Source organism: Salvelinus sp. IW2-2015, unplaced genomic scaffold (genome assembly GCF_002910315.2).
Source record: "Salvelinus sp. IW2-2015 unplaced genomic scaffold, ASM291031v2 Un_scaffold2639, whole genome shotgun sequence".
Lineage (NCBI taxonomy): Eukaryota > Metazoa > Chordata > Actinopteri > Salmoniformes > Salmonidae > Salvelinus > Salvelinus sp. IW2-2015.
In genome coordinates, this window is record NW_019943946.1 from 29,612 (window position 1) to 56,075 (window position 26,464).

The window sequence follows — 26,464 nt, forward strand, 5'->3', positions numbered from 1 at the left end:
TGGTAGTTCTCTGTGTGGTAGTGGAGATCTGAAGTAGGGCAGTGGTTAGTTCACTTGTGGTACAGTAGGAGTTGTAGTTTTGTGTCGTACAGTAGAAGTGGTAGTGCTCTGTGTGGTACAGTAGGGAGTGTAGGTACTCTGTAGTGGGTAAGTAGAGTTGTAGTTTTCGTGTGGTACAGTAGGATTTGTAGTTCTCTGTGTGGTAAGTAGAGTTGTAGTTTCTGTGGGTACAGTAGGGAGTTGGTAGTGCTCTGTGTGGTACAGTAGGGAGTTGTAGTTTTCTGTGTGGTACAGTAGGGAGTGGGTAAGTTCTCTGTGTGGTGTAGTAGGAGTGGTAGTTCACTGTGTGGTACAGTAGGGAGTGGTAGTGCTTCTGTGTGGTGTGTAGGAGTGGTAGTTCTCTGTGTGAGTCAGTAGGGAGTGTAGTTCTCTGTGTGGTTAACAGTACGGGAGCTGGTAGTGCTCTGTGTGCGTGTAGTAGGGAGTGGTAGTTCTCTGATTGGTACAGTAGGGAGTGGTAGTTCACTGTGTGGTACCGTAGGAGTGTAGTGCTCTGTGTGGTGTAGCGGGAGTTAGTTTCAGTGTGGTGTAGTACGGGAGTTGTAGTTTCTTTGTGTGGTACAGTCGAGTTTGTAATTCACTGTGGTGCAATAGGGAGTTGTAGTTCTTCTGTGTGAAGCAGATTCTACTTTTTGCTCTCTATGTATCCTAACTCTTGTGTTGTTGGTCAGTAGGAAGTGGTAGTTCTCTGTGTGGTACAGTAGGGAGTTGTAGTTCTATGTGTGGTACAGTAGGGAGTTGTAGTTCTTATGTGTGGTACAGTGGGGAGTTGTAGTTCTCTGTGTGATACAGCAGGGAGTTGTAGTTCTCTGTGTGGTACAGTAGGGAGTTTGTAGTTCTCTGTGTGGTACAGTAGGGAGTTGTAGTTTTCTTCGTTTTACAGTTAGGGCATTGTAGTTCTCTGTGGGTAAAGTAGGGAGTTTCTCTGTGTGGTCAGTCCCTCAGATCTTCTTGCACTGGTCTATAGTTGGTCTGAAGGTCAGCCACCCTTTTGTTGAGTCGGCTTCAGTCACTATGGTCCTAGCTTCGGTGATCGGCCTTCAGGCACTATGGTCCTAGCCAGCAGGGACAGTCGTAGAATGTCTGGAGGAGGGCACAGTCGTAAGAATGTCTGGAGGAGGGAACAGTCGTAGAATGTCTGGAGGAGGGAACAGTCGTAGAACTGTCTGGAGGAGGGAACAGTCCGTAGAATGTCTGGAGGAGGGAACAGTCGTAGAATGTCTGGAGGAGGGAACGTCGTAGAATGTTGCTGGAGGAGGGAACAAGAGAGGAGGGAACAGTCGTAGAATGTCTGGAGGAGGGAACAGTCGTAGAATGTCTGGAGGAGGGAACAGTCGTAGAATGTCTGGAGGAGGGAACAGTTGTAGAATGTCTGAGAGGGGGGAACGGTTGTAGAATGTCTATATCTTTGACTGCATTAGTCTTGTGTCCACTTATTTTATTATTGTTTTACTATGTCAATTTGTTTTTATCTTTCTCACCTTGTATTATTTTATTTGTCAAGCTCTTTGAAATGAATCCTTTAATAAATGTGCTCTATAAATAAAGTTGGATTTAGTTTGATTACAGTAGGGAGTTGTAGTTCCCTGTGTGGCGCAGTAGGGAGTTGTAGTTCCCTGGTGTGGTGCAGTAGGGAGTTGTAGTTCCCTGTGTGGTGCAGTAGGGAGTTGTAGTTCCCTGTGTGGTGCAGTAGTGGTCTCACAGAGAAGTCTTGGTCCTCGGCTCTGAGGTGTTCAGCGATGTACGTCACCCCCTCCAGGGCTTGTAACACTGCAGGAGACAGGGCTGGAGCTGGGGCGTGTGCCATACCAACATCAGGACCTGGGGGAGCGAAGTCCCAGTCTGGGGTCAGACTCAGATTGGGGGGCCGCTGGGTGGTGTGAGTCTTGGGGATGAGGGGGGTGTAGACGGGCAGGCGGGGAGAGGGAGGGGGAAAGGAGAAGGATGGGGGAAGCCTCAACCTCCCCCCTAACCCCGCGTCCATCTCCGTATCCAAGTAACCATGGCGAATCACATCCTCGTCCTCGTTACCATGGAGATCAACATCGGACTCCCGCATGAGCCAGGTGTGAGCTGTGGAATGCGACGAAGCGCGGGAGGGGCCAGGCGTTCTGAAGGTTCCGAAGGGGTGGAGTTTGCCTACTAAGCCCCTCCTCCTGAGGTCAGGCGGGGGTCGTTTCATGCAGAGCCACCGGGGAATGGCAGACAGGAACAGTGTCCGAACCCAGCGAGGCATGGTGTGAGTAGCAGAGGAACGATGGTGGACGTTCAGGACAAACACCGTTATCACGATAGACAGAGTGACGAAGATCATGGTGAAAAGGAGATACTCCCCGATAAGAGGAATCACCAGGGAGGTGGAAGGGATGATCTCAGTGATGAGCAGGAGGAAGACGGTGAGAGACAGTAAGACAGAGATACACAGAGTGATCTTCTCTCCACAATCAGAAGGCAGGTAGAACACCAGGACGGTGAGACAGGAGATGAGGAGACAAGGGATAATGAGGTTGACGGTGTAGAATAGAGGCAGGCGTCTGATCATGAAATAGTAGGTTATATCAGGGTAGATCTCATGGCAGCAGTCATACTTCTTAGTGTTGTAGGTTCCCACTGCGTTCACTATAGCCCATTCACCACTCTCCCAGTAGTCCTGGAGCAGAAACAGAGACACAGGGAGTTGTAGTGTGTGTGTGTGTGTGTGTGTGTGTGTAAATCTGTGTGTGGTGGTGCTTCGATGTACATCTGACTGTGTGGCTGTCCTCCGTTGGTGTGTGTCGATACAAATCTTGTGTGCGCTGTGCTGTGTGGTCAGCCTCCATAAGCGTTGTGTGATGATGTGTGTGTGTAATCATCTGTTTCGTCGTGTGTGCTGTGTGGTGCAGTGTTGAATTGTCGGCTGCTGTGTGTGTTCAGTGCGTTCTCGTGCCGCAGACACCTTAGTCCCAGTTCAGAATCGCAACAGTTGATCCCTGATAGTGTCCTCCCTAAGATTCTTAATTCTAGCTCCTGTCGTAGGGTCCAGGAAGCCAAAAACTTCTTCATTTTTACAATTTTCTGGTACTGCATCGGAACGGGGCTAAACGAAAGGCTGACGATCATTTTACCTTAGAAGTCAAGGCAGCGGACTCTAGTGAGACTGGCGGCAGGCCGAAACACCCAAGCCGCCATCTTCACAACATTGTCAGCCACTAAATGCAGACAGCATTGACAGCCTCAATTGGCTTCCCTATGCAGGCGTCACTTGACACAAAACTCCACCATCCGCACTGCGCGCGAGATCTCTACACCATGAGGAAGACGAAAGAGTGGAAGAGATCCGAGAAGGGAAGGGATGGCGAAGCAAGAGGCCGAGTGAAGAGAGCGACGAGGGAGGGAGGGAGGCGACGAGGAAGCGGGCAGAGGACGGCAGGGAGGAGAAAGAGACGCCGAAAGTAGTGAGGGGAGGGGACGGCGGAAGGAAAAGAGAGAGCGCACAGGGGTAGCGTAGGAACAACCGAGAAGACCAAGAGGGAGGAGGAGAGAGAGCGCAGATGGAGCGAGCACGAGACGGATGCGAGCTGAGGAGAGAGAGAAGATAGAAAGAAGATAGAAAAAGGGGGAGGAAGACTCTTCAGACCAGGGAATGATGTGCAGCACTACTACCCCTTCCTGTCTTATTCCAAAACAATAGAATCTAAAGACCAAAACAAGCATGTTGCTTCATTATTCTAGAAATCAAACGTGAGTAAAGGAACCCTAAGCGATGCTCGTTTAAGGAGCGTTAGAATGATATGTGAATGTTGATGATGAATTCTGTGTGATGTGTTCCTCTGCCAGGGGGACGGGACACGACTGTCTGATGCAAGACAGCCTTGTCTTTACAACTGGTGGTGAGAAAGTCAGGTAGGGTGAACCACAGATTACCGTTTATAGAACCATAACTAGAGAACCACAGATTACCGTTTATAGAACCATAACTAGAGAACCACAGATTTCTGCTTTTCAGAACCACAACTATAGAACCACAGATTACCGTTTATAGAACCACTACTATAGAACCGCAGATTACCGTTTATAGAACCATAACTAGAGAACCACGTATTACCATTTATAGAACCACCGATTATAGCTTTACAGAACCACAACTATAGAACCACAGATTACCGTTTATAGAACCATAGATTACCGTTTATAGAACCATACCTAGAGAACCACATATTACCATTTATAGAACCACAACCATAGAACCACAGATTATAGCTTAACAGAACCACAACTAGAGAACCACACCCATGGAACCACAGATTACAGCTTTACAGAACCACAACTATAGAACCACAGATGACTGCTTTATAGAACCACAACTATAAAATCACAGATTACTGTTTGTAGAACCACAATTATAGAATAAAACATTACTGTTTTATAGAAACACAACTACTATATAGAACTATGAATTTCAGTATGCTCCCTCTAGAACTACCTGATGATTACTGGCTGTCCACCTGGTCGTGCTGCTGCTCCAGTTTTAACTGTTCTGCCTGCGGCTATGGAACCCTGACCTGTTCACTGGACGTGCTACCTTGTCCCGGACCTGCCGCTTTCGTCTCCCTCTCTCATTACCTCTCTCCCTCTCCCTCTCTCTCTCTCTCTCTCTCTCTCTCTATCCCTCCCTATCTCTATCTCCCCATCTCCCTCTCCCCATCTCCCTCTCTCCCTCACCTGCTGTCTCGACCTCTGAATGCGCTGCTATGAAAAGCCAATTGACATTTACTCCTGAGGTACTCCAATGTGATTCTTTATTTGACCCTGCTGGTCATCTATGAACGTTTGAACATCTTGAAGAACAATCTGGCCTTAATGGCCATGTACTCTTATAATCTCCACCCGGTAAAGCCAGAAGAGGACTGGTCACCCTTCAGAGCCTGGTTCCTCTCTAGGTTTCTACCTAAATTCCTGCCTTTCTAGGGAGTGTTTCCCAGCCACCATGCTTTGAAATCTGCATTGCTTGCTGTTTGGGGTTTTGGGCTGGGTTTCTGTACAGCACTTTGTCACATCTGCTGATGTAAAAAGGGCTTTATGAATAAATACATTATATTGATTGATTGATTGATACTGTTTATGGAACCACGGATTACTGCCTCCTCCTACACAACTATAGAACCACAGATTACTGCCATCTCCTACACAACTGTAAGACCACAGATTACTGCCTACCTCCTACACAACTATAGAACCAAGATTACTACGCATCTCCTACAACAACTATAGAACCACAGATTACTGCCTCCTCCTACACAACCTAGAACCACAGATTACTGCCTCCTCCTACACAAACTATAGAACCACAGATTACTGCCTCCTCCTACACAACTATAAACACAGATTACTACATCTCCTACACAACTATAGAACCACAGATTACTGCCTCCTCTACACAACTATTAACACAGATTACTGCTCTCCTACACACTATAGAACCACAGATACATGCTCCTCCTACCACAACTCATACGAACCACAGATGCATACCCTCCTCCAACACAATATAGAACCAAGATACTCCTCTCATACACAACATAGAACCACAGATTACTGCCGTCCTCCTACACAACATAGAACCACAATTACTCCACTCTACACACAATTGATCATTGTGTCTGTGTGTGTGTTGTGTGTGTTTGTGTGTGTGTGTGGTGTGTGGTGTGTGTGGTGTGTGTGTGTGTGTGTGTGTGTGTGTGTGTGTGTGTGTGTGTGTGGTGTGTGTGCGTGCGCATGTGACTGACTTGGTTATAGAGGACGAGGTCAGGTACCCAGATCAGTTCAGAAGGTACTCTAATGGACGTACGTTTCGTAGTCAGATGGAACGCCACCGCAGTTTATTCACTCCACTCCTACACACACACGCACACACACACACACACACACACGTACGATTAAAGTCACTCCCACTCCTGAGGGTTATACCACAGGACAAAACAAGATACTTAAACGTTTCCATCGTCTCGGAGCTTTCTCCATGTTGTTCTGAATGTCCTAGGCTGCGTTTACACAGGCAACGAATTCTAATAGTTTTTCACATAATTGCATCAGATTAGCTTTGCCAATAATTGGGCTGCCTGTGAAATGCAGCCATAGACATCGAGGAAAGTAGAGACAATATTACTATCTTTCCTGGTTCAGCCACTATATAATAGAACGGTGTGCTAACCTGTTTCAGCCACTAATATAATAGAACAGTGTTCTAACCTGTTTCAGCCAGTAATATAATAGAACAGTGTTCTAACCTGTTTCAGCTACTAATATAATAGACAGTGTTCTAACCTGTTTCAGCCACTAATATAATAGAACAGTGTCTAACCTGTTTCAGCCACTAATAGAATAGAACGGTTTTAACCTGTTCAGCCACTAATATAATAGAACGGGTTCTAACCTGTTTCAGCCACTAATATATAGAACAGTGGTTCTAACGTTTCAGCCAACTAATATAATAAACAGTGTTCTAACCTGTTCAGCCACTAATATATAGAACAGTGTTCTAACCTGTTCAAGCCACTAATATAATAGAACAGTGCTCTAACCTGTTTCAGCCACTAAAATAATAGAACAGTGTCTAAACCTGTTTCAGCCACTAATATAATAGACAGTGTTCTACCCGTTTCAGCCACATATAAAATAGAACGGTGTTTACCCTGTTTCAGCCACTAATATAATAGAACAGTGTTCTCACCCTGTTTCAGCCACTAATATAATAGAACGTTGTTCTAACCTGTTTTTCACCACTAATAGAATAGAACGGTGTTCTAACCTGTTTAGCTACTAATATAGATAGAACAATGTTCTAACCTGTTTCAGCACTAATATAATAGAACAGTGTTCTAACCTGTTTCAGCCACTAAATAATAGAACAGTGTTCTAACCTGTTCGCACTAATATAAATAGAACAGTGTTCTACCTGTTTCAGCCAATAATAAAACTAGAACGGCTGTTCTACCCTGTTTCAGCCACTAATATAATAGAACAGTGTTCTACCTTTTCAGCCACTAATATAACGTAGAGCACGGTTCTAACCTGTTTCAGCACTAAATAAAGAACGTGTTCTACCTGTTTCAGCTACCTAATAAATAGAACGGTGTTAACCTGTTTCAGCTAATAAATACATAGAACGGTGTTCTAACCTGTTTCAGCCACTAATATGAACGGTGTTCTAACCTGTTTTCAGCTACTAATATAATAGAACGGTGTGTTCTAACCTGTTTTCAGCACTAATATAATAAAGATGTTCCTACCTGTTTCAGCCATAATATAATAAACAGTGTTCTAACCTGTTTCAGCCCAATAGAATAACAATGTCTCTAACCTGTTTTCAGCCATACGTTTGGTGGTCATCATCTGGTTCTTCTCATCTCGAGGTGAAGGATACAGATTTGATTGATTCAGTGATAGATTATGTGTAGAAAACATGGACGTGCAAGTTGTCTTACCACGTCTATGAGTTGTGCGATGGACAGACCCAAACCTTGACGCATGACAACGTCGCTGAGTTTCGTACGGGGCGGGACCACTTGCTTATAGCCAACGACAGCCTGTGAACAACCTGTCTCTGCATGGGCATGAGTCCAGTCATCACTTAACACTGAGGAAGAACCCCCACCCACCCACACACACACAAACACAAACACACACACACACACTAGCTATAATCAGTCACAAATTAATGGGAAAGATATGAACCAGTCTAAAATGACAATGGAATCTTAAAGGCCAATCAGCAGTTGAAATAGAAACAAAGGGTTTCCCAGCCACTATTTTGGTAAAAACTGAGGGACGAGGGGGACTGTGAGAAATGTAACCACTCGCAAATTCAGGTGGGGGATAGCGAGAGAAAGTTTTGGGATAGAGAGAGAGGAGAGAGAGAGAGGTGGGGGGGGGATAGAGAGAGGAGCGGGGTGGGGGGGATAGAGAGAGAGGATAAAGGGGGGGATGAGAGAAGAGGGTGGGGGATAGAGGGAGATGGGGGGATAGAGAGAGAGAAGGTGGGGGGATAGAGAGAGAGAGGTGGGGATAGAGAGAGAGGTGGGGGATAGAGAGAGAGAGGTGGGGAATAGAGAGAGAGAGGTGGGGATAGAGAGAGGAGGTGGGGGATAGAGAGAGAGAGGTGGGAGTAGAGAGAGAGGTGGGGGGATGAGAGAGAGAGTGGGGGATAGAGAGAGAGAGGTGGGGGATAGAGAGAGGAAGGTGGGATAGGAGAGGATGGGTGGGATAGAGAGAGAGGAGATTGGATGATAGGAGAGGAGAATGGCGGAATAGAGAGAGAGGAGATGGGGGAATGAGAAGATGGGAGAGAGGTGGGGGGATAGAGAGAGAGAGGTGGGGGATAGAGAGGAGAGGTGGGGATAGAAGAGAGAGGTGGGGGATAGAGAGAGAGAGGTGGGGACTAGAGAGAGAGAGGTGGGGGTAGAGAAGAAGAGAGGGGGATAGAGAGGAGAGGTGGGGGATAGAGAGAGAGTGGGGGGATAGAGAGAGAGAGGTGGGGGGATAGAGAGAGGAGGTGGGGGATAGAGAGAGAGAGGTGGGGGATAGAGAGAGGGTGGGGATAGAGAGAGAGAGGTGGGAGATAGAGAGAAGAGTGGGGGATAGAGAGAGAAGGTGGGAATAGAGAGAGAGAGGTGGGGAATGAGAAGAGAGGAGGTGGGGGAATAGAGAGAGAGGAGATGGGGAATAGAGAAGAGAAGGTGGGAATAGAGAGAGAGAGGTGGGGGGATAGAGAGAGAGGTGGGGGATAGAGAGAGGAGTGGGGGATAGAGAGAGGAGGGGGATAGAGAGAGAGAGCTGGGGGAGATGGAGAAGAGACGGAGAGAGAGCAGAGTGAGGAGCTGGGGGATAGAGAGGTAGATTTGAGTGTAAAGTGTTCTGCTGGGCCACTCCGCTATAGAAGGTCCTCAGGCTTTATTAGTTATGATTGCCTTGGACCATTAATTCAATATACATCACGTCAGTAGGCTAACTGGGAGAGAAATTGTCTCTCATAATCAGTAACAGCTTTGAGTAACTAAATCTGCCACCTACAGAAAAAAAGGGCTTTAGGATCTATAGACAATACTCAAAACGGACTATCGTTGAAAATAAAATACTTTGATGAGCTTTGACTGTCAATGGATATTGGATAAGTCTGAAAAAGTCATAATTCAGTTTAACAACATGTAGGCTATGATGCTATACTGTTTGGTTACAGTTTGGTTGTGCGTAAAGCTTCTTTTTTTTGTTGGTGAATATAAAGCCTCATTTTCTCACTCTTATTTTCCCAGGTAGGTAAGCCTATATATAGGTTGGCAACGCCAGTGGGCACAGACACCAAACAAGCGAGGCGCCTGAGGCTCCAGAGACACTGTATAACTTACCCGGGTTGATGAGGATTAAACCGTAAACCACTGCGGTGCGCGTGAATAAGAGGTATCCGCTGTTTCCTTCCATAATTCCTTTTTTTTCTTTTGCATATAAACGTTCCAAATGAACGGAAAAGTCGCGTCAAAAAGTGCTTATTCCCTTGTCCCTTTCGTGATCTCTAGTCCAGCCAACCACTCTCTAAATCCTGAGATACTGAGAGAGATGGAACTAACCACACTCTGTCTGCGGTGCTGTGTTCTCAACAAGATCTCACGGTTTGACTTCAGTATTCAACGTTTGTCCAGGGGGTTCAACGAAAAAATGTCGACATTTATCCATTCATTCCAAATGGTTTAAGCGACAGCCCCTAAAAAGCAACTAATCCTTTTGAAAACACCCTATGTGGCATCAATATGAGTCAGAAACATTTATTCTATTGTCAAAATTGACTACAAAGTCTCATCTAAAACAGAGTTTGTAAGCTCAGTGCGTCACAATGAGTAAATGAGTCACAGTGAGTAAATGAAGGCAAGGTTTGATTTACAATTGTTTCAACAAATCATGCCCCGTTTTGCCAAGCTCCACATACTAATGGTCCCTCCGCCCACGTCGCTTCCCTTCATTGACTAGGGCTCCGTTGTTTGATGGCCCTCAATGCGTACAATGTTTCACAGGCCCTATACGGATCGACCATGCCTCCACAGCCAAAGGGCTATGGTTTGTGTGACCCTAGCATGCAGGTGCATGGAGGTCATCGGTCCCCAAGTCTGCACCAGTAATGCTAACTTTGTGTGCAACAACCGGTGGTGGTGAGTATAACCAGAGAATATAATGACCTCTCTGGCATAATTTAGCTAACAATTTTAGATAACATTATTGCTGGTTATATAGGTAGCTATCTTTTCAAAAAGCGAGGCAGGTTAGCTAACAAGGCAGGCTAACGTTTTTTAACAAGGCAGGCTAGCTAACGTTTTAGCTAAAGTTAGCGTATCTAGCTAACTAACGAGCTAGTTAGCTACCTCATTACAACTTAGTTACGATGTAGGTCATGCAAGTATTATTGTCATTATTTATTGTGTATTGTCTAGATACTGCTGGTTATGTAACGTTATCATTTGATAATGCTAGCAGGCCGGCTAGCTAGCTAAAGGCTAGCTAACATTAACTTACAAGATGCATTTGCAAATTAGTTCGTAGCTCATACAAGAGTATTCTGTATTGTCTAGGGCAGAACTAAATAATGGATGTAACTATGGTGGTAGCTACCTCATGTCTGAGTCTGACTAATACAGTGAACTAGGAGCGAGAAACCATAACATCGTCACTGGCCTGAATCTAATCCAATCTGGAGCTACAGTTTGTCTACATCTGTAAAGCGGAGAATTAGCGTTTACAGTAAATCAAATCAAATTGTATTAGTCACATGCGCCGAATACAACAGGTGTGTAGACCTTACAGTGAGATGCTTACTTACGAGCCCCTAACCAGCAATGCAGTTAAAAAAATATTGATAAGAATAAGAAATTAAAGTAACAAGTAATTAAAGAGCAGCAGTAAAGTAATAATAGTGAGACTGTATACAGGGGGTACCGGTACAGAGTCAATGTGTGGGGAACCGGTTAGTTGAGGTAGTATGTACATGTAGGTAGAGTTATTAAAGTGACTATGCATAGATGGTAACAACAGAGAGTAGCAGTGGTGTAAAGGGGGGGGGGGGGGTGGCAATGCAAAATAGTCTGGGTAGCCATTTGATAGAGAGTTCAGGAGTCTTATGGCTTGGGGGTAGAAGCTGTTTAGAAGCCTCTTGGACCTAGACTTGGCGCTCCGGTACCGCTTGGCCGTGCGGTAGCAGAGAGAAGAGTCTAAGACTATGGTGGCTGGAGTCTTTGGCAATTTTTAGGGCTTCCTCTGGTATCGGTATCGGCCTGTATCGAGATCCTGGATGGCAGGAAGCTTGCCCCAGTGATGTACTGGAGTTCGCACTACCCTCTGCAGTGCCTTGCGGTCGAAGGACGAGCAGTTGCCATACCAGGCAGTGATGCAACCAGTTAGGATGCTCTCGATGGTGCAGCTGTAGAACCTTTTGAATATCTGAGGAACCATGCCAAATCTTCTCAATCTCCTGAGGAGGAATAGGTTTTGTCGTGCCCTCTTCACAACTGTCTTGGTGTGCTTGGACCATGTTAGTTTGTAGGTGATGTGGACACCAAGGAACTTGAAGCTCTCAACCTGCTCCACTGCAAATTGGAGTGGGTCTAGGGTTTCTGGGATAATGATATTGATGTGAGCCATGACCAGCCTTTCGAAGCACTTCATGGCTACAGACGTGAATGCTACGGGTCTGTAGTCATTTAGGCAGGTTACCTTAGTGTTCTTGGGCACAGGCACTATGGTGGTCTGCTTAAAACATATTGGTGTTTACAGACTCGGACAGGGAAAGGTTGAAAATATCAGTGAAGACACTTGGCCAGTTTGTCAGCGCATGCTCGCAGAACACATCCTGGTAATCTGTCTGGCCTTGTGAATGTTGACCTGTTTAAAGGTCTTACTCACATTGGCTGCGAAGAGCGTGATCACACAGTCTTTCGGAACAGCTGGTGCTCTCATGCTTGTTTCAATGTTATTTGCCTCGAAGCGAGCATATAAGTAGTTTAGCTCGTCTGGTAGGCTTGTGTCACTTGGCAGCTCTCGTCTGTGCTTCCCTTTCTAGTCTGTAATGTTTGCAAGCCCTGCCACATCCAACGAGCGTCAGAGCCGGTGTAGTACGATTCGATCTTAGTCCTGTATTGATGCTTTGCTGTTTGATGGTTGTCGGAGGGCATAGCGGGATTTCTTATAAGCTTCAGGTTAGAGTCCGCTCCTTGAAATTGGTAGCACTAGCCTTTAGCTCAGTGCAGATGTTGCCTGTAATCCATGGCTTCTGGTTGGGGTATGTACGTACGGTCACTGTGTGGACGACGTCATCGATGCACCTATTGATGAAGTCAATGACTGATGTGGTGTACTCCTCAATGCCTCCAGAACATATTCCAGTCTGTGCTAGCAAAACAGTCCTGTCGCTTCGCATCTGCTTCATCTGACCACTTTTTTATTGATCTAGTCACTGGTGCTTCCTGCTTTATTTTTTGCTTGTAAGCAGGATCAAGAAGTATAGAGTTATGGTCAGATTGTAGTGCGAGGGAGAGCTTTGTATTTGTCTCTGTGTTGGAGTAAAGGTGTCCAGAGTTTGACAAATGGAGTTTGTCCCCCCCTGGTTGCACATTAACATGCTGATAGGAATTTGGTAAAACAGATTTAAGTTTCCCTGCATTAAAGTCCCCAGCTACAAGGAGCGCCTCCTCTGGTTGAGAGTTTCTTGTTTGTTTATGCGGAATACAGCTTATCAATGCTGTCTAGTGCCAGCCTCAGTCTGTGGTGGTATGTAAACAGCTACGAAAAATACAGATGAAAACTCTCTAGGTAGATAGTGTGGTCTACAGCTTATCATGAGATACTCTACCTCAGGAGAGCAAAACCTCTATCGTGCACCAGCTGTTATTTACAAAAATACATAGTCCGCCACCCCTTGTCTTACCAGACGCCGCTGTTCTATCTTGCCGATACAGAGTATAACCAGCCAGCTGTGTGTTGATAGTGTCGTCGTTCAGCCACGACTCTGTGAAGCATAAGACATTACAGTTTTGAATGTTTAATCTTCTGCGTAGGTAATCTATTTTGTTTTCCAAATATTGCACGTTTACTAGCAAAATGGAAGGAAGTAGAGGTTTATTCAATCGCCTATGAATTATTTTCGGTCATAAGAGACGGTAGCGGCAACATTATGTACAAAATAACTTTAAAAAAATAAGTTACAAACAACGCAAACAAACGAACAAAAAACACAATCGTTTGGGGACAATTAAAACGTCAACCTTCTTCTCCGGTGCCATTCCACTAGTTGTGGAAGCTAGGACCATCCTCCTCATTGACATGTCATAACAATAAAAATAGTGAAGCACCAAAAAAGTTATCAGTTTTAGATAAACCTCTACTAAATATATTCATATGTCACCAAATAATTGATTAAAACACACTGTTTTGCAATGAAGGTCTACAGTAGCCTCAACAGCACTATGTAGTGTAGCACCATGGTGTAGCCGGAGGACAGCTAGCTTCCAGCCTCCTCTGGGTACATTGACTTCAATACAAAACCTAGGAGGCTCGTAGGCCTCACCCCCTACCATAGATCTAAATAGTAATTATGACCACTTCCGGAGGACGACCTTCACCCAATCAAAGTTTTTGCAGTATGAGTATATGAGTCCATCCAATTATAAGAATTAGGATCAGAGAATGAACCTAGTGTGTTGTATTGGGATTGTGCCTCAGAGCATTATGGGGGGGGGGGGGGGTTCTATGTGCTGAGAAGTTTGGTGAGTTGGTGACATGATTGGAAAGGGATTTTTGGATATTATTCAAATCAAATTACAGGAGACGGAGGAGGTAGATTTTAAATTATTTTCTTAGTTTTAGAACTTTATTTTTGTGTCCAGTTAGCAAGGCAAATTGAAATAAATTGCACTAACTTCACTAGCAGTAACCAGTTACCAGCTCCAGTGTGCCGTTTTCTCTACCAAAGCTAGCGCAAATTTCTTGACTTTTTGTTGAAATCTCTGGGGTACGTTGAAAAGGTGCGAATTAAAACCGAGGGTCGTCCTTTGCCTGAGATCAGTTTCATGAAGGATGAAAAGGTGAGGGTGTTCAATACCACATGGTATCAAAAGTACAGCTGGTTAACAGGGAGTCTTTTCATCAACCCACCTGTACTGTTGGCCTTGCCTGCTTTTTGGAAAGCCTTGGGCGAAAGAGGGGTACAGCGACCCGAAGAACGTCGATCGTTCAGCTAAATGGCAAAACAAAAGCAGGGAGCATATAAATGCGGATTCAAGCTTATGCGAAAAAAGCCGCATGGATCATGACGAAGGTCTGCGTGTTCAAACTACGCAACACAACGAGAAAGTTAGAAGAAACGGGGACGTTCTCAAACGGCTTATCACTGCGTTTTTTTTGGTTCATGCAAGAATTTGATTTTAGAGGACACGACGGGGGGCGAAAGTTTCCCTAACAAGTGCAACTACGACAAGCTTGCAGCGGTAACTGCACGTTTACGACGTTTACGATGCTTTACTTGCTGAACGTATGGAACTTTCTACTGTCTTTTTCAGGGATGTCAAAATCAATCCAATAGCTTCCATCACATCATCCATTAAAAGTTAGATTAAAGAAGAGAGGTTGACGTAGCGCATTTTTTTCACCCGCGCTCAAGTATGCGTTCACCATTCCTTCTGTGAGGATGGGCACTCCGTACAGACACAAGCAGAAACTCGTTACATACACGTTGCAGCAGCCTAGGCTACATCTAAACATTAGAGATCTCACCTGCTGTATGGGATGAAAACAAGACCATTTTTCAGTCTGATCAACTGTGGACTACTGACTGTACGTTTGTTTATCCCATGTGTAACTCTGTGTTGTTGTTTGTGTCGCATTGCTTTATCTTGGCCAGGATGCAGTTGTAAATGAGAACTTGTTCTCAACTGGCCTACCTGGTTAAATAAAGGTGAAATTAAAAAAATAAGAGCAGCTGCATACAGCCTATGTGCGCTAATAGCAGATACCTGTGTTTTTTAACTTCATGAATAAATGTGTTGTTCAAACCTATGATGGAGCAGCTGTAGTGGAATGTATCTGCTATTTGTATCTCCAGCTAAGTACCCTCCTGTTCCCTGATTAAGAGGTGATGACCACTTCACTCCACTACCATTGTCTACTCTCTCCTGATATGAACTGAAGCCATTTCTCATGTGCCCGCTCATCCACTGACACATTAAATGTTTCCTCTTGTTTTGATTGGGGGTTAAACTTGGAACATTGTTATACTCAGAAGTATAGGAGCATTAGTTACTAAAGAGACATGAGGGGTGGAGCCATAATGAAGCTTGGGAGGGGCTGAGCGCAGGGGAAACCAATCACATGTGACAGTACAGATAAGGGGAGAAACCAGTTGAAGGCTCATATCACTTAGTTCCCTGCTTAGCAAGAATGATGCAATATTTAGCGATAAGGAGGAGACTCCACCCAAAGTGGGTTATGAATACTACCACGGGGGGAAGCCATGTCTGTGTCTGAATTACAGCTGTATCGACCCTTTGGGAAGAATTAAACTTGGGTAAGATTTTCTAGTGTCCGTGAGTTATTTACAAAAAATGTAAAATTAGAACCTAACACTCCAAGAACTGTGAGTACCCCTATAACTTACTGTATGTAGAGTCAATCACTTACACAATCACATTATTACACATCAAATATTTGACTCCTTGCTCAGACTAACTCATTCTTAGCTCTTTTGTCTTACCGTGTAGTGTGTTGTGTTATTTTTTTTGGGGTGCTTCACAGTCAAATCTTGTCCTGCACTCAAGTCAAGCCTCTGAACACCTCAACTCATACCCTCATTCAATCACTGCTGTGATCCCTTCCCAATACTGTGTAAGTAGCCCTCTCATTCCCCATAATATTGTACTGTAAATGTCTTTTATTAAATGCTTTAGGTTAAAATAATTACTCTTTAACGATTTTTGAAACACACTTTGTCGTCTCCGTACGTTCCGCTCCTAGAGCGTGGGTCTCCCGTCCTCCTCAAATGTGTAAGTCACCAGCCTCCACTGATTTGAACGTAAACACTTGTTTTTATCAAAAATGCGTTCTTGGGCAGAAATGCCTTCTGGAACATGTGAACTTTTAATTTACCTTAATAACAAACGTGTATGCCATCTGTAAATAAGAATACGATTGTTAAATTACGAGCCTAGTTGGTTTAGCCACTGAAAAAGACAGCCCTGATTGGCTGCGATAATGGATGGGCTGGACATGCCGAGAGATTAGTTTGGATTGGTCTACCATGTAGCGCGCTTCTGTCTATATAACATGAGCTGCTCAGTATTGTAGATAATCCTTTCTACTGCATCTTGTTGAAAGATATCATGAAGAACTGCAGTTGTATTGTTACTGCTCACAACAGAATTTAACAGGCGCTATCGACAAAGATCAGTGGGAAAACGTTGTGATGGACTACTTTCTGGAGGACGATCATGCCATGCTGTCTCTGACTCTGAAAATGAGTCAGACGATGAGGAAATCCCTGATTTTAAGGGGGGGGGTTATTGAACCAGGCATTGTAGTCTTCTGATGACAGTGATGGGGAAGAAATGGCTATCAACAGTGTTGTTGTCAAGGAAGTTGACAGAGTTTTGAAATTAGTGGAATGCCCGTTTTAAGCAGCGTATGATTGCAAATGCGGTGGGAGTCGAAAAGAGAACACAGACAGCTGTTGTATAAAACCCCTCTCTGGATTACATCTTCAAACTAAGGGCAACCGTGGCATCTGTGACAGAGAGGGAAAAGCGTTCCTCTTTGTATACGGGTAAGAGTCTAGCTACATTTTCAGATATTATATGTTTCTAATTTTGTCAGAAAGTTGTTTTCATGGCAAGTTAAAGCATACTGTTAGCTAGCTAGCTAACGTTAGCTGGCTCGCTAGCTAACGTTACGTGTATGAGCTGTGTAGTAATATGATTTGTATCTCAGAAAGCCATTTGCATTGCTTGTTATAGCCTAATGTTAGCTAGCTAACATTGAACCTCATTGGTTAGCTAAGGGCAACCATGGCGTCCATGACAGAGAGGAATAAGTGCTCATCCATATATACGTATATATATATATTATATATAAGCATTTTCAGATATTATGGTGCTTTCAAGACCACTGGGAACTCTGAAAAATACGAGGTCAAATCATGACATCAGTGATCTTCAGGTCGGAGCTCTAGAGAAGAGGCCCGAGTTCCCAATTTGGAATTCCGAGTTAGATGACTGTTCAAATAGTTTTTTTCCCAGTTGGGGCTCTTTTTTTCCTGAGTAGTTGGTAGTCAGAGATTTCCCAGTTCCCAGTTGTCTTGAACACACTGAAGTTGGTAGTCAGAGATTTCCTGAGTACCCAGTTGTCTTGAACACACTGAAGTTGGTAGTCAGAGATTTCCGAGTTCCCAGTTGTCTTGAACACACTGAAGTTGGTAGTCAGAGATTTCCCAGTTCTCAGTTGTTTTGAACATAATTTCTAATGTTGTCAGGAAGTCATTTTCATTGTAAATTAAAGCGCACTGTTAGCTAGACAGCTAACTTTAGCTGTTTAGTAATATGATTTGTATCTCAGAAATCCATTTGCATTGCTAATTTAGCCTAATGTTAGCTAGCTAGCTAACATTGAATCTAGTTGGTTAGCTTTAGAAACCTGCAGATTCATAAATGGTAGTATGAGGTAGGATTATGGGTCTAAACAAAAGACTCCACTATGCAAGTAACCATTTCACTGTACCGTTTACACCTTCTCTATCCTGTGCATGTGTCAAATAAACTTAGATTTTACCAGAGACGGTAATGTGAATAACAACATGACCTGCACCAAAGTCAGATTAGGATGTAGGCCAAGGACTAGATAGTTTATTTTTACTACTACTTTTTGCAACAACTTTCACCACTTTTAGTCTTGAAATCTTTGGATGTTCACTACACTGTGAATCCTTAAAGAGATGGGTGGGGCTAAGGCTTAAGAAGGTGTGAACGATGCTGAATGGGTGTAGACAAAGAAGAGCTCTCCAGTAGGTACCAAAACATTCAAAGACTATTTTCTCAAAAGTGGGGTTACAAGTTTATCAACTTTCAAAGCAGAATTACTTACCCATTTGTTCCTCAACTGTAGTGTAATGATATACAATTTTCTAGCTCTGAGTCTCTATTTTTATCCAATGTAAAGAAACACAATTCCAATTTTCTTCTACTTAGGACGGAATCAAGGTGCGGGTCACAGTTACCACAGCCACAAAGTCAAAATTGGCTATATCGGTTAGGCATAAGGTTAGTAGTGTGGTTAAGATTAGGGTTATAGTTAGGGTTAGGTTTAAAGTCAAATCAAATTTTAAGAAGAGAAATTGTAGGAATAGTTTATGACTTTGTGGCTGTGGTAACAAGTGACGACCTAGATTGAGTTTGACCCCAGTTACTGCCCTGACGACACAGACGGCTTCATCGGCAACGGTAATGTGTGTTATGTGAAAGGTTGTATTAAAAAATACCCGGTTTGATAAACTAGTAGGTTAATTACCCAGCCAAGCAAATACAAGTAGTAGAGTCATTTTGGTTGTGCATTATCAAAAAACATTTTCCTTTCTTTAGAACAAAATGCAATTTCCCACTTGACTGTCTATTATATCACCCTGTCACAGACCTTCCCAGTTTACAGCACCTCAAAAGATGAGGGAATACATTGTTTAGGAGGATTGCCTGCTGCAGTTGTTCGAGAGATGTCCAGTTTGCAGCCGAAAACATTCAACATAGACAAGACCAGCAAGAGGACCATCAGCATCACGCAGGCATGCCCTTGCTGTCAGCATTCCTATAAATGGAACAGGGAGGACACTTGAATCAAGTTGGTGACATTTGACCTGGTCAAAGGTCAAAACAGTTTTGTCCCAATTCACCTTCATAACCTATAGCCTGGTGGAACCAGTCTGATCGCTGCATTTGCCATTCTATTTCACTTCATGATATCTGAACCGTGAATGAGCTGATCTACGCTACCATGATTGGGTGCTGACAAAGACCTCACCTCCTGTCTCACCTCCAGTCTCACCTCCAGTCTCACCTCCAGTCTCACCTCCTGTCTCACCTCCAGTCTCACCTCCTGTCCCACCTCCTGCTTGCTCGACCAGCAGTCGGCGATGGGGAGACCAGAATTAGGTAGGTTTAGTCTGACCCGTTTTAAACTTCAACATAGCATATGCTTGTTTATCAGATATCACCTATCCTAACTGTCACTGGTAATAGAACAGTGACTGTGTGTGTGTGTGTGTGTGTGTGTGTGTGTGTGTGTGTGTGTGTGTGTGTTCACAGAAACATGTATGGAGCCAGAACATGGAGACTTGATGTGATGCAGTTCAGACTGGCTTGATACTGATGTCTCTGAATGGAGAAAGACCTGGCACTCGGCATAAACATTTTACTAGACAACTTGTATTTGTATTGTATTTTTTTTCTTATTGAATTGAATGGTATCAGTCAATATGGGGAGGGAGAAACCCTGTGTATTCTGCACCGGGATCAGGGAACTCCTGTTGTATGCGGGACACCACACAGGAAGTTATGACCATCTGACATGTTACCATGGTAGCCCCATTACCACCAGACAGGAAGGTGTGACCATCTGACATGTTACCATGGTAGCCCCATTACCACCAGACAGGAAGGTATGACCACTCTGACATGTTACCATGGTAACCCCATTACCACCAKACAGGAAGMTATGACCACTCTGACATGTTACCATGGTAGCCCCATTACCACCAGACAGGAAGGTATGACCACTCTGACATGTTACCATGGTAGCCCCATTACCACCAGACAGGAAGGTATGACCACTCTGACATGTTACCATGGTAGCCCCATTACCACCAGACAGGAAGTTATGACCACTCTGACATGTTACCATGGTAACCCCATTACCACCAGACATAATACAGATAGGCACAGTGTCTGTATCTGCTGGGAATGACATGAAAGGTGTACATTGTTATATTAACAGAACACTGATTCTGTGGTATTATGTAAATAGTTGTTTATTCTACAAAGATCTGCTACTACATTTGAAAGTTATCAAAACACTTAGTTTAGAATATCTACATAAATGCAGCAATTGCGTTCTTCTTATATTACTCAGTAGACTACTGACCTATTCAAAGCTTCATCTGGCATCTCACCGTACATCTGCCTGTAGTTACTGAACTCAACCTGCAGGAGGAGGTTTGTTGTGATCGAGTGGGGAGGAAACAGCTGTGGCCAAGGTTCTGACAGACGGGCGTGTCTTAGTGGTGGCAAGGACACACCCGAAAGAAACACCCACAGCAAAGCACACCTCCAAGTCAACTCACGTTTGGCTTCTATCATGGCCGCCAGCATTTCTCGAGGAGCAAGCCAGAAAACAAGGTTAAACCACAATACGATATATATATATTGATAATATACCAAATACGTGGAATGGTATCAAATACATGAGTTTGATGCCGTTCCATTCGCTCCGTTCCAGACATTATTATGAGCCGTCCTCCTGTGTTACATTTGTATACAATCACATACACTGAGTGTACAGAACATTAGGAACACCTTCCTAATATTTGAGTTGCACCCCTCTTTTACCCTCAGAACAGCCTCAATTCATCGGGGTTTGGACTCTACAAGGTGTAGAGAAAAGAAAGAAAGAGTTCCACAGGGATGCTGGCCCATGTTGACTCTAATGCTTCACACAGTTGTGTCAAGTTGGATGTCTTTTGGGTGATCGACCAATCTTTATACACACAGGAAACTTTTTTTTTCTTCTTTTTTTACCTTTATTTAACTATGCAAGTCAGTTAAGAACAAATTCTTATTTACAATGACGGCCTACCAAAAGGCCTCCTGTGGGGACGGGGACTGGGATTAAAAATACTAATATAGGACAAAACACACATCACAACAAGAGAGACAACACAACACTGCATAAAGAGAGACCTAAAACAATAACACAGCATGGTAGCAACACATGACAACACAGCATGGCAGCAACACATGACAACACAGCATGGTAGCAACACATGACAACACAGCATGGTAGCAACACAACATGACAACACAGCATGGTAGCAACAACATGGCAGCAACATGGAAGCAACACATGACAACACAGCATGGCAGAAGAACACAACATGGTACAAACATTGTTGGGCACAGACAACAGCACAAAGGGTAAGAAGGTAGAGACAACAATACATCACGTGAAGCAGCCACAACTTCACTACACTCGCATTAACATCTGCTAACCATGTGTATGTGACAAATAACATTTGATTTGATTTGAACTGTCAGTGAGAGTGTCCATGATTGAGTCTTTGAATTAAGAGATTGTGATAAAACTGTGCAGTTTGAGTGTTTGTTGGAGATCGTTCCAGTCGTTAGCCTCAGGAAACTGAAAAAAGGAGCGACCCAGCGATGTGTGTGCTTTGGGGACCTTTAACAGAATGTGACTGGCAGAACAGGTGTTGTATGTGGAGGATGAGGGCTGCAGTAGATATTTCACAAAGGGAGGAGTGAGGCCTAAGAGGGTTTTATAAATAAGCATCAACCAGTGGGTCTTGCAACAGGTATACAGAGATGACCAGTATACAGAGGAGTATAGAGTGCAGTTATGTGTCCTATAAGGAGAAATGGTGACAAATCTGATGGCCGAATGGTAAATAACATCTAGCCGCTCAAGAGCACCCTTACCTGCCGATCTATAAATTATGTCTCCGTAATCTGGCATGATCATCTGAATCAGGTTTAGTTTGGCAGCTCTTTTATTTAGTAGGTGTCACACCCACTTGGGAGAAGCTTTTATTTTGTTATATTGTTTACTCCATGTGTAACTCTGTGTTGTCTGTTCACACTGCTATGCTTTATCTTGGCCAGGTCGCAGTTGCAAATGAGAACTTGTTCTCAACTAGCCTACCTGGTTAAATAAAGGTTAAATAAAATAAAATAAAAATTCTGGAGGCAGATTTCTTGTAGAAAATGCCAGTCTCTGAAAAGCAGGAGGGGGCTTCAAGGCCTCTGGGTTTTGGTGGGGTAGCCTGCCATTTGTTGGGCTCAAAGGCCTCGACACCTCTCGCTTCACACGTCCGTGTTAATTGAGATTGTATCTCTTTGTCCTAGCAAGCTTGGTAGCTTTCGGTCTCAGTTCCAGGTCGCATGGTGTTTTCAGGTTTCCGTTTGTTTCCCAGAGTATTTGCTGTATAGTTTGGGAATAATAATCCTTGGGTGTAGGAAGCATTCCAGGTCATTCCATCCAAAAATCAGGTTGTAGGTTTGGAGTTTTGATTTGGAGTGAAGGTTATGTTGTTTAGTGTAGCATCCTGTATATGTCCCTGACGTAAAAATCTAAGGTTATTTAACTCTAAATCTATCTATTTTTTTAAACATGCTGAATAATGTGGGAGCTCATCTGCTCATGACCTCTCTCATGTTGAGCGTGAAAAACCCAGAAGAGTTGCAGTTCTTGACCCTCTTAAACCGGTGCGCCTGGCACCTACTACTATACCCCGTTCAAAGGCACTTAAATATGTTGTCTTGCCCATTCACCCTATGAATGGCACACATACGCAATCCATATCTCAATTGTCTCAAGGCTTAAAAATCATTCTTTAACCTGTCTCCTGCCCTTCATCTACACTGATTGAAGTGGATTTAATAGGTGACATCAATAAGGGATCATAGGATTCACCTGGTCTGTCTATGTCATGGAAAGGGTGGGTGTTCCTAATGTTTTGTACACTCAATGTATATACGGGGCCTTTGGAAAGTATTCAGACCTTTGACTTTTTCCACATTTTGCTACGATACAGCCTTATTCTTAAATGGATTCAACAAAATACAAATCTCAACAATCTACACACAATACCCCTTAATAACAAGCAAAAACAGGTTTTTATACATTTTTGAAAATACATTTTACCTACCAAGAGAATTCTCGTCAGTTATAGTCACAGCTGTGTACATTCCCCCTCAAGCAGACACCAAGACGGCCCTTGAAGGAACTTCACTGGACTCTATATAAACTGGAAACCATATATCCTGAGGCTGCATTTAATGTAACTGAGGATTTTAACAAAGCAAATTTGAGAACAAGGCTACCTAAATTCCATCAGCATATGGATTGCACCACGCGCTGGGGTAATACACTCGATCACTGCCACTATAACTTCCACAATGCATACAAAGCCCTCCCCCGTCCTCCCTTCGGCAAATCCAACCACGACGCCATCTTGCTCTTACCGTCTTATAGGCAGAAACTCAAACAGGATGTACCAGTGATGAGAACCATTCAACGCTGGTCTGACCAATCGGAAGCCACGCTTCAAGATTGTTTTGATCACACGGACTGGAATACATTCCGGTCAGCCTCAGAGAACAACCTCGACCAATACGCTGACTCTGTGAGTGAGTTTATAAAGAAGTGCGTTGGAGATGTTGTACCCACTGTGACTATTAAAACCTACCTACCAGAAACTGTGGATGGATGGCAACATTTGCGCAAAACTGAAAGCGCAAACCTCCGCATTTAACCATGGAAGGAGGTCTGGAAATATGGCTGAATATAAACAGTGTAGTTATTCCCTCCGCAAGGCAAACAAACAAGTGAAATGCCGGTACAGGGACAAGGTGAAGTCGCAATTCAACGGCTCAGACACGAGACGTATGTGGCAGGGTCTACAGGAAATCACAGACTACAAAAATAAAACCAGCCATTTCACGGACACCGACGTCAAGCTTCCAGACAAACTAAACACCTTCTTTGCCCCCTTTGAGGATAATACAGTGCCAACGTCACGGCCCGCTAACAAGCACTGGACCCCCCTCTCCTTTTCCGTGGCTGACGTGAGTAAAACATTTTATCGTGTTATCCCTCGCAAGACTGCTGGCTCAGTTGGCCTAGCCGCATCCTCAGAGCATGCGCAGACCAGCTGGCTGGTGTGTTTACGGACATATTCAATCAATCCCTGTCCAAGTCTGCTGTCCCCACATACTTCAAGATGGCTACCATTGTTCCTGTACCCAAGAAGGCAAAGATAACTGAACTAAATGACTACCGCCCCGTAGCACTCACTTCTGTCATCATGAAGTGCTTTGAGAGACTAGTAAAGGATCATATCACCTCCACCGGCCACAATAGACCCAGTTCAGTTAGCATTCCGCCCCAACGACGTAATCGCCATCACACTGCACACTGCCCTATCCCATCTGGACAAAAGGAATACCTATGTAAGAATGCTGTTCATTGACTACAGCTCAGCATTCAACAGCATAGTACCCTCCAAGCTCATCATTAAGCTTGAGGCCCTGGGTCTCAACCCCACCCTGTGCAATTGGGTCCTGGACTTTCTGACGGGCCGCCCCCAGGTGGTGAGGGTAGGAAACAACATCTCCACTTCGCTGATCCTCAACACTGGGGCCCCACAAGAGTGTGTGCTCAGCCCCCTCCTGTACTCCCTGTTCACCCATGACTGCCATGCACGCCTCCAACTCAATCATCAAGTTTGCGGACGACACAACAGTAGTGGGCTTGATTACCAACAATGACGAGACAGCCTACAGGGAGGAGGTAAGGGCACTCGGAGTGTGGTGTCAGGAAAACTACCCCTCACTCAACGTCAACAAAACAAAGGAGATGATCGTGGACTTCAGGAAAGCAGAGGGAGCACCCCCCTATCCACATCGAAGGGACAGCAGTGGAGAAGGTGGAAAGTTTTAACTTCCTCGGCGTACACATCACAGGTAAACTGAATTGGTAAACTGAAACAATTGAGAGCATCCTGTCGGGCTGTATCACCGTCTGGTACGGCAACTGCACCACCCACAACCGCAGGGCTCTCTAGAGGGTGGTGCAGTCTGTTCAACGCATCACCGGGGGAAACTACCTGCCCTCCATGACACCTACAGCACCCAATGTCACAGGAAGGCCAAAAAGATAATCAAGGACAACAACCACCCGAGCCACTGCCTGTTCACACCGCTACCATCCAGAAGGCGAGGTCAGTACAGGTGCATCAAAGCAGGGACCGAGAGACTGAAAAACAGCTTCTATCTCAAGGCCATCAGACTGTTAAACAGCCATCACTAAAATAGAGAGGCTGCTGCCTACATTCAGACACAATCACTGGTCACTTCAATAAATGGATCACTAGTCACTTTAAACAATCCCACTTTAAATAATGGCACTTTAATAATGTTTACATATCTTACATTACTCACATCACATGTATATATACTGTACAGTGCCAACGCTGTATACAGATTTTTCTATTGTGTTATTGACTGTACGTTTGTTTATTCCATGTGTAACTCTGTGTTGCTGTTTTTGTCGCACTGCTTTGCTTTATCTTGGCCAGGTCGCAGTTGTAAATGAGAACTTGTTCTCAACTAGCCTACCTGGTTAAATAAAGGTGAAAAAAAAAAAAAAAAAAATGTTATACCATCTATTGCATCTTGCCTATGCCGCTCGGCCATCGCTCATCCATATATTTATATGTACATATTCTTATTCACCCCTTTACATTTGTGTGTATTAGGTAGTTGTTGGGGAATTGTTAGATTACTTGTTAGATATCACTCCATTGTTGGAACTAGAAGCACAAGCATTTCGCTACACTCGCTTTAACATCTGCTAACAGTGTGTATCTGACCAATAAAATTGGATTTTATTAGATTTTATAGAGCAGGAGTACTCAACTACTATTTGAGAAGGTCCGGTCACACACGTTTCCTTGGTGACAAAGGTCCGGTCACACACGTTTCCTTGGTGACAAAGGTCCGGTCACACACGTTTCCTTGGTGACNGTCACACACGTTTCCTTGGTGACAAAGGTCCGGTCACACACGTTTCCTTGGTTACAAAGGTCCGGTCACACACGTTTCCTTGGTGACAAAGGTCCAGTCACACGTTTCCTTTTTGGCAAAGGTCCGGATGGTAATGTCATTTAACAGGATAGTAACAAATCCCAACCTCGCAACCCCAAACCAGTGGTGTAAAGTACTTAAGTAAAAATACTTTGAAGTACTACTTAGGTAGTTTTTTTGTGGTATCTGTACTTTACTTTACTGTTTATATTTTTGACAACTTGTACTTTTCCTTCACTACATTCCTAAAGAAAATAATGTACTTTTTACTCCATACATTTTCCCTGACGCCCAGAAGTACTTGGTCCAAGAAAATGGTCCAATTCCCACCTTTAACCCTGGTCATCCCTACTGCCTCGGATCTGGTGGACTCACTAAACAGAGAACATCCCTGGTCATCCCTACTGCCTCGGCTCTGGTGGACTCACTAAACAGAGAACATCCCTGGTCATCCCTACTGCCTCTATCTGGGGACTCACTAAACA

The 26,464-nt window shown here is 44.2% G+C and overlaps 1 protein-coding gene and 1 long non-coding RNA gene across 3 annotated transcripts in view; one reads left to right on the top strand and one right to left on the bottom strand.

The window, feature by feature from the left end:
* Window positions 1-9,513, bottom strand: part of LOC112074453 (neuronal acetylcholine receptor subunit alpha-2-like) — an 11,471-nt gene extending 1,958 nt beyond the window's left edge. The window contains exons 1-3 of the mRNA XM_070440542.1: window positions 9,441-9,513; window positions 7,524-7,642; window positions 1,763-2,710 (exon numbers count right to left, since the gene is read on the bottom strand). Of these exons, the coding sequence (XP_070296643.1) occupies window positions 1,763-2,710; window positions 7,524-7,642; window positions 9,441-9,513 (1,140 nt within the window). The remainder of the gene's footprint in view (window positions 1-1,762; window positions 2,711-7,523; window positions 7,643-9,440) is intronic.
* A 5,584-nt stretch (window positions 9,514-15,097) lies between these two features.
* Window positions 15,098-19,790, top strand: LOC112074454 (uncharacterized). 2 transcript variants are annotated; one of them, XR_011476994.1, is made up of 5 exons: window positions 15,098-15,634; window positions 15,862-16,885; window positions 18,303-18,554; window positions 18,743-19,256; window positions 19,410-19,790. It is a non-coding gene; the product is annotated as an uncharacterized lncRNA (long non-coding RNA). The 2 variants fall into 2 exon arrangements; XR_002894743.2 differs by having other exon boundaries at window positions 15,111-15,634; window positions 15,862-15,951.
* Window positions 19,791-26,464: the final 6,674 nt, after the last annotated feature.